This window comes from Montipora capricornis, chromosome 14, assembly GCF_036669925.1.
Source record: "Montipora capricornis isolate CH-2021 chromosome 14, ASM3666992v2, whole genome shotgun sequence".
NCBI classification, from domain to species: Eukaryota; Metazoa; Cnidaria; class Anthozoa; order Scleractinia; family Acroporidae; genus Montipora; species Montipora capricornis.
Window position 1 is genome coordinate 5,085,853 of NC_090896.1, and position 12,631 is coordinate 5,098,483.

At 41.8% G+C, this 12,631-nt stretch overlaps 1 protein-coding gene across 4 annotated transcripts in view; it reads left to right on the forward strand.

Annotated features, from left to right (window-relative positions):
- The window catches only part of LOC138033041 (uncharacterized), a 27,854-nt gene extending 16,528 nt beyond the window's left edge, over positions 1-11,326 (forward strand). For 3 of the 4 annotated variants that reach the window (XM_068880780.1, XM_068880781.1, XM_068880783.1), the window contains one exon: positions 3,606-8,192. In XM_068880780.1, the coding sequence (XP_068736881.1) occupies positions 3,995-5,962 (1,968 nt within the window). In that variant the 5' untranslated portion in view covers positions 3,606-3,994 and the 3' untranslated portion in view covers positions 5,963-8,192. Of the gene's footprint in view, positions 1-3,605; positions 8,193-11,087 lie in introns of those variants that run through there. The other variant, XR_011128549.1, reaches the window with a different exon arrangement.
- Positions 11,327-12,631: the final 1,305 nt, after the last annotated feature.

The window sequence follows — 12,631 nt, forward strand, 5'->3', positions numbered from 1 at the left end:
TGAGTGGAACAACAACAACAACAAGAACTACTTTATTTATCCGACACACAGTTTATCGTTAGTAGAAGTGACAAGAAACGTGTGACATTTGCACATGTGCAAAAGTATTCATGGCTAAAAATCGTTATGTCACTGAAAGTTGCAGTTTACGAAATGACTTAACACTGGAAATAAACGTGAATAGGATATGCAAAAAAATTATTTTGCACAACAAAAGTAAAAACGACTACAAAAGTACGAACAAAATTGTCGCGAGACTAGAACTTCACCTTGGCATAATTTTATCCTCTGTCCGGGGCGACAAAAAATTCTCAAATATTTTTGGGGGATAGTTTTTTTGGTTAGGTATGAAACAAGCAGAGAATAAATACACCTTATCTTTAATCCGAGAACAAACTGAAGCCTCTCCAAGTGTCGGTTTTAGAAATCCGAGCCAGAACATAGAAAAATGGCCTTTGGTTTTCCCTGATTTTCGACTCCCTCAAGAACTATGATAACTTACCGGTTTTCTCGTTGGTTACCCTCCTCACCATTGGCAAAGGTGTTTTTCGGCACAACTTGGAATAGAAATCCGTCGGAGCTGCCAGATTCGGGGTTTTCGGTCACGTAACCGGTGCAAATGACGGAAAAATTGGTCATAGGCACGAACTGCATCCCCTTCTTAACAAAATAACCAATCTCCCCATTTAATTCAGTGAGTCGCTTGTCCTCCACTTTCTTTGCTTCATGTTCTTGTGGGTTTGAGGTCGATGGACTCTCCCCTTCAAATATTCCGACTTCGCCCTGTTGCTCGAACTCACTCTGCGACATCTTCTGATCACACGCGTACTCTGGAAGAATTAACCTTCAAATGGTTTGAAACTGATAGAAGAAAGATAGTTTAGCCAATGAAAAGGTGACGGAGAATAGCAAGCATTGAAAGGAAATGGTGTCAACTTTTGTTAACAGAAAGAGCCGGTATAGTGTAACACATTACTTAAATGATTTCCGGAAGATATGGGTGTGGCAAGCGTAAACCCCGGCGGTGAAACAACTTTGTTTTTTTACAAGATGAAAGAATGTTATCACAGAATATTACCAAGGGCCCAGGAATTAAACGGCTATTTTTTAGGTGGCCCCAAGTCATAAGCTTCAAAAACATTTTGATGCTTAAGACGGGATCTCCTGTGGACGATTCGAATACAGCCCTGTGTCTGTCTTTTCTCGCAACCAAGTTATTTAATTACCTGTCAGAAGGACAAAAAATAACGGAATTGGTCGCCCGTGAATCGGGTCGATCTTTTCCAGATTGGGAAAGCGTTTTTGCTGAATCAGCGCCTGAATTATATGATGCGGCCCGAAACATGTACTTCAAAGAAATGAAGCAAAAGGAGTAAAACCTTATCCACCACGATTGTCGTCTCTCACTTTTTTTTTCAAGTTTAACGAAGTTCCCATTCTTTAATTGGGAAGTAACTTATTAGTGGTTGACTCAATCGAGACATGACAACTACGCACTTGGGCAAAAAAAAAACAGAAAATTTGAAACCGAACCGGAAAGCAAACTTTTGGTTTCAACTACCAGGGTCGCACTAGGTGAAAAAATATGTCAGTGATGACAGTTTGATAAACCAGACACACGTTTATCCACATGTTATCGGGAGAGAGCAGTGAGCTGAAAAAGGAAAACAAACGGTGGTTTAACATGTTAAATCTGGTTAAACATTTCTCGTCACACGAAGCCGCTGACGAAAAAATTATTGAGGTATCGTTGGATCGTAGTAGTGTAGGTCAACCCACGACTCAATTGGTCGAGGAACTGACCAGGCATGTGGCGGGCATGTGGTGCTCGAAGTAATCTTCGCTGATGTCGATTTCTCCCAATCATCATAGCGGCAGTCAAAACAGTTTTAACCTTTCATACATCATACGAAAGACAGAAAGGTGCTCGTGATTTGACTGAATAAAAAGGAGAAGTATCACCGTGATGCATTTTTTTAACGTTTGGTACGACAGCAATCGCGATTCAGGGACCCATTAATTTTATTGCATGTTTACTGACAAGCGTTGACAGTTACCGCCGTGATTCTCATTGTTTGGCTCGACTTTGCGATAATCTGCCTGCCCCACCCAAGCACTACGGCGTATTTGATGTTTTGCCGATTCGCAAAGTTTTTGCCGAAGCAAAAAAATTTGGGGTCGCATTAGGCAAAGGCCCGCGATGACAGATTTCCACCGCAAAGTAAACAAATTCCGGCAAAGATTTGCCAAGTGCGACCCATGCCTAAGACCAGAAAAATGTGTTTCCCACGTGTTTCTGGAAGAAAGTAAATCGGGCTGTTACCTTTAAACGTTCCATCACCATTACGGCGATGTTATCAGTAATTAGTTTTTTATAAACAGCAGCAGTCCGTCTTTCTTATCGTGAACACATCGCTACTTAATTGCATTTCTGGGTTTAAAAAGGAACACCTAATTCTGTATTTTGTGCGGAAAACGCTGCCAAATAAATCAGGCGGGCAGCTACTCGGGCTAAACAATGGCCATAGACATAAGGCTTCATTGCGTCCCAAAAATCTCACCGGAAGAAGAAACGTTTGCATTTAGTTGACTTTGTTTGCGGATTGGCTTGCTTGTGTTTCAAAAAATACCGAGACATTGAGGCAGGCTGGTACCAGAGTTTGTAGAGGGAGACCCTCCTCTGCCAACTCTGTTGGCAGTGTGCCCGGGAGCCCTAAAAATCTAAAATTGTATTATTTCCATATAACGAAGGAAATCGAACGCGAAATGTCCTTTTGTAAGCTCTGTGATAGTTAACAATTAGACCAGTAGCCCGCAAGGGCTACGGGTCAATAGCCCATGAGGCGCAACCGAATGGGCTATTGATCCGTGGCCCTTGAGGGCGAAGGGTCCAATTGTTTTAGTACCACCCAACTAGTCGGACAGAAAAGGCAACAATAAAGTTAGCGAATGTAAGTTGAAGAAATATTTATTTGGCCGGAATAAAACGAAAGAAAACTTCACGCTTTTCGATACTCGAGGACTATTGCTAATAGTCATCTAGTAGCGTATCCAATCAAAATGCAGGATTTGCATTAGTCCACTAGTTGGGTGATACTAACATGGTGATAGTTAACGGCTAACCTAAACGTCTATTTCATAAACTGACAATTTTACCTATTTCAGTAGAATACTCGAGTGTCAAACGTCATTATTTAATCCTATCAGAAAGGAAAAAAAAAGCAAATGTTGGGTGCCACAGTTGCTTTGTAAGCGGAGTCGTTTCAAGTCATTACATTTCCTGTCCTTTTTAAAGACGTTCATTTTTTTTTTCTTGCAAAATAAGCGGATCTGTGTCTTTTGAGAAACAAATACCCTTGGATGGTATGATGCGAACGGCAGTACAAGATCGTTCTACAGTTGTATTTCGTCGGGAATTATCCTGTCTGAATGAGTTGGTTCAGATTTATATCACTTTTATGACAAGGGTTGACAGTATCAGTTTGATTCCTGTTGTTTATAAATAGATTGTTAAGTTGCCCATAAGTGACAAATGATCATATGTGTGAACAATGAGTGCTCGAAACAAATTAGCTTTCCTTTTGGTTTACTATATTCTTCTTCAGTCCTTTACTCACTGCATTCGCCTTGGAAAGGAAGAAGAAGCTTTACTGAGACAAATTCTGCAGGAATTCGAGTCCAACCCAGAGGACGGGCGCTACGATCGAACAATTGAAACTCGACATTCAGACGCCCAGCTTATTCCAAAGATATTTATATGGTGTCCTATAAGGCACTATGACTTAACAATCAATTGCCCAGTTCACAATTGTCCGTTAAGAGTGGGAAGATGGACAGATGTACTTCAAGGTATTCGTACAGATCCCCGAAATCCGCGGCTCGTCTATGATTTGCATGGAAATCTCGTACTGGTGCAAGCTTTCTACGAGTGCAGCTACCGATTACCCGAACATGTAATGAAATTTTGGGGCTTTTGTCACCCACTATTGATAAAATGTTCCCCATCATAATGCAACAACGGTGTGCGTTCACCACGCGCTTGTACGACTATATTATTACTTCGATTTACCAAGGACAAAATTTTATGGAATTGTCGGAGGGCATAGCATCAATGAACTTCAGAGAATTTATGCGAAACAATCCAGAGAGTGATGACTTGGGAAAGGGTTTTGAAAGTAACATATTTTGCGCATATCCAGGAAATGATAAACTGATGGAACTTTTTCTGTTACAATTTCAGCTGACAAGGGATCTATATGAAAACAACATGTGTAAACACGTCGGAAAAATTTTATCTTGTGATCACACATTTAAAATAAGTAAGCATGTTGGTGTTACTCGTGAAGACGATTGCAAGTTTGTTCGGCAATTTGAAAATGTGTTTCTAGCCCTAAATGAGAATGGGGAGGTTATGACCTGGGCCTTCACGAAATCAACTTCCTTTTCAGAAATTTCTGGCATGTTAAAAGACTTGAAATGCAGGCTAGATGAAGCAGGTATCACTCTGGAAATGATTTTAGTGGACGATTGCTGTAATGTAAGACAATTTTACGAACAGATTTTTCCAGGTGTGAAAGTTCGATTGGATCTGTTCCACGCATGCCTGCGAATTGTACAAACAATCCCAAAAGGAAACGGTTTTAATGCACAGTTTTCAAATGAACTATCTCTAATTTTTCGCAATGATGGAGACCTCGGCGATGAAAGAAAAATGGCGACGGCTAGTCCTGAAGACGTAGAGGCTAATCTGGAAAGGTTACTCTTTGTGTGGAAGAAAAACTTAAATAAGGACACTCTACATCAAGCAGAGCTTTTACGCAAACATATAAGAAAGGGGTGTCTGTCGGACATACCTATAGGATGTGGAACGGAAAAGAACGAGAGGCTTCATAGGCATTTAAACAGATCTCTGCTTTGTGGTGTCTCCAAAATTGGCCCTGAGCTGGCAATAGCAGTTATGACATGTGTGTTATATGCTTGGAACTGTAAAAGAAAGGGGTCTCATTTGCAGAGCAAAAGAGTAAAACCTGTCGGGCCAATCGAGGGCGTTTGTTCCTGCCATGAGGATCAAGTGTCTGCTGCACAGCCACATATGAAACAAACCAAAAACAAAATTTTATCAAGCGATATCAAAGGTAGCTCGATTTCAGCGTCAAGGTCGTATTTAGTGGAAAAAAAAGTGGAGGAACTTAAGACAATCACCCTCTTGGAATACATAATACGACGCATTCTACACCTTCAAGATTTTTTATCTACCTTTGGTGCACAATGTAAAACCAAAACTGTAGATATGGTGTCGTTGCTGTGGTCGACAGGTGTGAAGACATCTAGCTTTATAGAGGATGAAAGTGAACTCAATACCATGGGTATGGACATGACCTCCCAACATGCTGAAAACTTAAAAAGAAACGTATCTGGCCTTAACCTGGAATTGGACAAGGTCGCAGAGGACGGTAACTGTTATTTTAGAGCAGTAGTCAGACATCTGCCTAAATATTTAACAGGGAACAAGGAGCAACTGGAACAACATTGTTTATCACTTGGGTTTGGAAAGAACGAAGAAGAAAACACAGCAAAACTGAGGCAGCTTTTCGTCAATGAAGTCACTGAACACATCGGTGATTATGAAAGTTGGATGACAGCAGGGATCAACAATCTGGAGATGGTCTCCAAATTCAGTCAGAGTGGCTTCTTTGCCAGCGAAGTGGGTGACCTTCGTGCAAGGGCAACAGCCAAACTCTTAAGGATCCCAATAATTATTGTAACAGCTCTTCCAAACCTGCCAACCATTCCATTTCTACCTGACGTTTTCGCAACAGACAAACCAATATATGTTGCGTATGATCACTCTGGACCTGGGCACTACAATGCCACGAAAGTTTCGCAAATGTATGTGACCATGCCACACGCAAGTTATCACTTGTTGCTATCGTCAAAAACGTCGATTATCCGCACTTGTTGAGAGACCTGAAAAAAGTCCGGATATTCGAGAGTCTGACTCATGGAACGTACTTATGAAAGTACGAATTTGAGCAAACCAGTCTGGGCAATTGAAATGTCCGGATAATCGACGTTTGACCGAGTAACACATTGCTTTATTAAAGTAACTCTGTAGAATTCTTTTGGTTCTTTCGCAAACGCCCAGACTAACCACTCGTAAGTTTAAGAATTTTTCGATAACGTTGACCCAAAAACTATCCTTCAACACTATTTCGTTTTCTAAACAATGTTGTTTCGTTTAGGAAATCAAGGTACAGATCAGAGTCATGAAGGTTCCCTTAATGGCGTCTTTTGTACATGCGGTAAGAACACCAAAAACGACTATACAAGTTCATGCGTGTCCTCGAAATGTTCTTGCTGGCAAAAAAAACTGCCCTGTTCACGGAAATGTCGATGCCATAATTGCAAGAATCAATACAACATCAATGATTGCAAACCTAATAAAAAAAGCGATCATTCTGTGGTTAAAGGATGCAGATGTGGCAGCGGACGGAAATCCCGAAGTGATCAAGATCCGACAGCGAACATTGTCTCATGCAAAGACGGCAAACGAAAGTCAAGGTGTCCGTGCGTTGCCAATGGTACGGGCTGCACAGAATCATGTTCCTGTTTCAACTGTGGTAACACCGCTGGTGCTCGCCCTTGCTCAGCAACACCGAACACCAAGGGAAAGCAAAAGCGAAAGCGAGAACTAGTTTCTCCATATAAACGGAAACGAGGAAAAAACTTTATGGAATCAAATGAGGTGCCGGTTGATTTGGGGCCATGGAGAAATCTAGAAACACTATGTTTGATTGTTTGCCGTGATGTGCTCCTGGATAATGTCATTTCCACAAATTCGACCAATCTAAAAGTTTTGTACAATTACGTTGCGGAATCTGAAATTGTAAATTCCATGTCACTTGCAATTTCTGCTAAGTCAACAGCGCAAGTAGCGGCAAAGGTGAAACATTTGAACGAGCATCACACTTTGCAATAATCGGTTTTGATATTTTACTTGTAAGACTTCGAATATTTTTTAATACAAGGTCCAATTTTTAGATGAAAATAGGCTGAAATACAAGTGCAAGTTCTTTTTCAGTTGTGTTTAGGGTTTGACAGCAACAATGTCAAATGTATGCTCTTGTAAGTCACTTTGTTGAAAAGGAACGTGAAGACTAAGTAGGGTGTGCTCAATACAGGGCTCCAGGGGCTCCCCCACTTTGCCATATTTGTCTATGTTGTGTATGACAAAATTACTACCGGCACTCCAATTTCAACTCCCAGAAACCCCGCCAAAAATTGATAATCGTTTCGGTCGGGAAGAAGAACTTCGGACACCACGAAAACTTCAGTGCTTCTTAGTTTGTTACGCGCTACATGGCCAACGGCTGCAGCGCAATACAGACGAATATCAGGGACAGCCACTGGAATTATCATTGGAAAAGGGAGGACTGAGTAGTAACTCACTTCAGGTTACAAATTTAGCTGAAACGTTTAGTAACAGGACAGACTGAGAACTTAAATGCAAAGAATCTCACGCATGCATGCGTTGAATTCTTAATCTGATTTTTCCGTCTCTCTGAGAAAGGTCAGTAGTGCTGCTGTATTTTTCTCCGCAAAATATGAGGACAAGTAGCTTTCGCGGAAAAAAACGAAAGCAAGGATCTCATTTTCGTCTTCCGAAATTTCATGTAAAACTTTAACTCATACCAAGGTCACCGAACTGGTTTTTAATCTTTCGTTGGATGTGCCTTACAAGGAAATCATTAACAAGTAGTTGTAGCATCTGCATTAGTATAATTTAATCAATTTTGTAGCAAACAACACACCTCAACTTGTACAATAAATGTACTTGTTCCGGTTTTTAAACCCAGTAACCAATGTGACCAGATCACCAGTGAGCATTAACGCCCTTTCGGATGACAATAGTTTCAGTTCAAAGACATGAATATTTGCGTAGCTTATAATTAAAAGCTTCACTATTAGCAATCATTGATTAGGGATTATTGTCTCAGTCTATTTTTGCTTAGTAACCTCCGGTATTGTTTAGAACGAAAAATGAGAGTGAAACGAGGATACATTTTTAATATGTAACAAAAGGTCATGAAAAAGACCGGCAAATATCCAGTCATCAGGTATTCAGTTTGCTATTCTTTGGGAGCTCTTCACGGCTTTATTTACCCTCGGATTTTAAAGAATAGGCAGCTAATCTCTCCTAGCATTTACCCACCCAACCCAGGGGCGGATCCAGGAATTTCTGAAAGGGGGGGTTGTAGACTATTGACGTAACCTTCATCACCAATGGTGTGGAAGGCGAGAGATGGCCCCGTTCCTCTGGCGCGATCTCTTAAGGGGGTCCGGAGCCATGCCCCCCCCCTCCCCCTCCCAAAGAAAATGTTTCCGATTTTTCCCTCTAAAACGCCATTTCCAGCATTCCTGAGACGTGAAAAGCGTTGTGAAGGCATGCTATAAAATCTGGAGTTTATTTTATTTCTCAGCCAGAAACCCAAAAATAAAAAGGATAGCAGTATCAACCATAGTTATTTGTCGTTTCTCTACATATCTCCGCGTTAATCAAACAACGTATCCTGAAAGAGTCTTCTAGGATGAACTTTTACAAAGGCCTCGCATATCTCGTCTACCTCGAATCTCTCAGGGTAATGCATAGCAATGACAGCGAGATCTGAAATGCGATCTTCAGACATCATCGATCTGGTGCAGGTCTTGATCCTTTTCATGAGCGAAAAGGACCTGAACCCACTGGGAGTGTGACATGATGTTAATAAAGTGTTCTTCACTTAAATATCTATATGCCACTCATCAAGAAGGAGGCAACTCCACAGAATGTTATTATCGTTTACAATATGCCTCGACCTTCTTGAGACCAGGAACAATATATGTTTTAAGAATTTCTCTATGGCAGAAGTTTTTAAACACCTCGACCAATGCTTCATCAGGCAAAGCTGTGTACAGAACGAAAATAATACCAGTCAGTCTTACTTGGAATTCTCCCCCTAACCCTAACCCTAAACCCTAACCCTAAACCAAACCCCCTAAACCCCTCCCTATGAAAAAATGGCTGCCTTTAAATTATTCTATAGTTCATATTCAAAATAGCCCAACTAACCTCGTTTTTGAGACAAAAATTCTAAAGCATTTGTTATCCCGAACGAGGTTAGTTGGGCTAATTTGAATATGAACAAAAGAATAATTTAAAGGCAGCCATTTTTGCATAGGGTCTATGAGTTAAGGCCGGATCACAACGCCAGGATCTACGTTCCCTACTCCTCGCGAACAGTGTGTGGGTTCTTTAACGTCCCACGAAGTAATTACGAACAAGGGTTGAAAGAAGAAACCTACGGTTTATCGTCCTCATTTAATTAAGGACGGTGCCAACTAATTCAAAGGTATTTTTGCGCGGTTTACTGAATATGCGGAAAAAGCAGATCTTGACAAGTGTTATTGAAATCCAAAAAGCAATTTGGGGGTAACTACGCATTTTTCGAAGATAATTAATCATCATTATAACCAACCCATTAATTTTCGCGCGATTTAATTGGCTATTTTACATCACGTGGTGTAAATCGCCGGACAGTTATCACGCAATAACCCCCGCCAGCTTTTCTTCGAAAAGAAACAAAGCCAGCGCGAAAAAAGTTTCACCGGCTCGTCTTCATTATTTTACAGGGAAAAAAACAAACCCTTTCCGTAGAGTCTGGTGATATTGACATTAAAAAACTGGTGGGAAATGCTTTTCCGGAAAGTTCAAAAAAGTCAACAAAAGTTGAACGAACGAGTATAAGCTAAACAGCGCCGAGTTTTCGAGGTTAGATAAAAGGGGCGTTGCGAGGGTTTATTCACATGATAGTATATCAAGGTTTTGGTCCAATTACAGTGGAAATGAAGTTAATTACACCAATTAAATGTACCTGCTATCGTCAATCGCGTGCATCAACATCACATCAACAGTGGCTTTTTACGAGCAGTTTACGCGTGATATGAAAATTTATGGGAGGGTTATAAAATAAATAAACCCCTCTCTGGCTTGCTGGTATGTCAGCTGATAATGTCCTTGCCTGAGAGATTGTCCTCAAAATTTCATATTTGCCCTGGAAGCTTTGCTTCTCGGCCAAATATTCATTTTTAGGACAATCTCTCAGCCGCAGACATTATCAGCCGACATACCAGCCGCTTGAAGGAGTTTATTTACTAAATATTTGTAAAAAGCTTTAAAGTACAAAAAAATGTATAGCGCTCTATTCCAAACGGATGCTTAATTATCTCTGAAAAATGCATGGTTACCCCCACTTCTCTTTTGGAATACCAAGAGCACTTGCTAAGTTCTGCTTTCTTTGCATACTGTAGTTTTGAACCGCGCAAAATTATTGTTCTATTAATAAGCACCACCCATAGGAAATCTGAGTATATCGAGATGCGCAGATCGTCCGGCCTAGGTTCGAACCCACGACTTCGCGCTCGATAATCCCGTGCTCTACCGACTGAGATAACCGGTCGGCGGAAGCCAATCAGAGCGCGCGTAAAAGTACTGTTCACTAATTTGTTATAGTCAAAGGAATTTAAATGTTGTTATTAATTGTAAACCTACTCAGTGTATTTTTTTTTTACATTGGAGATGAAAAGCCCTTTTTAGGGCGGGACAACTGAAACGTATATATGTCACTACCCGGAGCGTAGAAAGTGTATCTGTATCTTTAAGCACATTTGTCTCTTATCTGCATTTACCTACCTAGCTGTTGACTCATTCAAGTTAAATCTGTACTAAACACAAACTTGTTTTCCTTGATAAATTTTTACATTGTTGTTAATTTTACCCTAGTAATACATTTCTTTTCCAAATTACAGTAGGGAGATGAGACACATAGTAGGATTTTGAACTTGTTGTAAAGAGCAAATATAAAGGTATCGGTCTTCTCATCAGGGAAATTCAGTCATACCATATCACATCATAGAGTAGATATCTTTTGTATTAATAAGAACCAATTTACAATTCAGCCTTTATATATTTCACAGCTATTTTACAGAAAAAAAGCAATTCGAATCATGACTTTTTCTTCATTTGATGAACATTCAACTCCACTGTTTAGAGCACCTCAAGCAACCCAATCACCTCAAGCAATCTAAGTACCTCAAGCACCTCAAGCAACATAAGCACCTCAAGTAACCCTAGCACCTCAAGCAAACCAAACAACCCAAGCACCTCAAGAGAGTCAAGCAACCCAAGCACCTCAAGTAACCTAAGTAACCTAAGCACCTCAAGCATCTGGAGCAACCCAAGCAATTCAAGCACCTCAAGCACCCGAAGCACCTAAAGCAACCCAAGCGCCTCAAGCACCTCAAGTAACCTAAGCACCTCAAGCATCTCAAAAAACCCAAGCACCTCAAGCAACCCAAGCACCTCAAGCACCCGAAGCACCTAAAGCAACCCAAGCGCCTCAACCAATCTAAGCACCTCAAGCACTTCAAGCACCTCAAGTAACCTAAGCACCTCAAGCACCTCAAGCGATCCAAGCACCTCAAGCATTTCAAGCACCTCAAGCACCCCAAACATCTCAAGCACCCCAAGCACCTCAAGCGATCCAAGCATCTCAAGCACCCCAAGCATCTCAAGCAACCCAAGCACCTCAAGCAACTCAAGCATCTCAAGCAACCTAAGCACCTCAAGCACCTCAAGCAACCCAAGCACCTCAAGCAACCTAAGCACCTCAAGCACCTCAAGCAACTCAAGCATCTCAAGCCACCTCAAGCAACCTAAGCACCTCAAGCACCTCAAGCAACCTAAGCACCTCAAGCAACTCAAGCAACCTAAGCATCTCAAGCAACTCAAGCAACCTAAGCACCTCAAGCACCTCAAGCATCTCAAGCAACCTAAGCACCTCAAGCACCTCAAGCGATCCAAGCACCTCAAGCAACTCAAGCACCTCAAGTAGCCCAAGCTCCTCAAGCACCTCAAGCACCTCAAGCAACCTAAGCACCTCAAGCAACCTAAGCACCTCAAGCACCTCAAGCAACCCAAGCACCTTAAGCACCTCAAGCAACCCAAGCACCTCAAGCAACCCAAGCACCTCAAGCAACCCAAGCACCTCAAGCAACCCAAGCACCTCAAGCAACCCAAGCACCTCAAGCAACCCAACCACCTCAAGTAACCTAAGCACCTCAAGCATCTCAAGCAACCCAAGCACCTCAAGCAACCCAAGCACCTCAAGCATCGCAAGCAACCCAAGCAACCCAAGCACCTCAAGCAACCCAAGCACCCCAAGCACCCCAAGCAACCCAAGCACCCCAAGCACCTCAAGCACCTCAAGTAACATAAGCACCCCAAGCATCTCAAGCAACCCAAGCACCTCAAGCAACTCAAGCATCTCAAGCAATCGAACCACCTCAAGCACCTCAAGAAACCCAAGCACCTCAAGCAACCCAAGCACCTCAAGTAACCTAAGCACCTCAAGCACCTCAAGCAACCCAAGCACCTTAAGCACCTCAAGTAACCCAAGCATCTCAAGCAACCCAAGCACCTCAAGCAACCCAAGCACCTCAAGCACCTCAAGTAACCTAAGCACCTCAAGCACTTCAAGTAACTCAAGCACCTCAAGCACCTCAAGCAACCCAAGCACCTCAAGCACCTACCCAA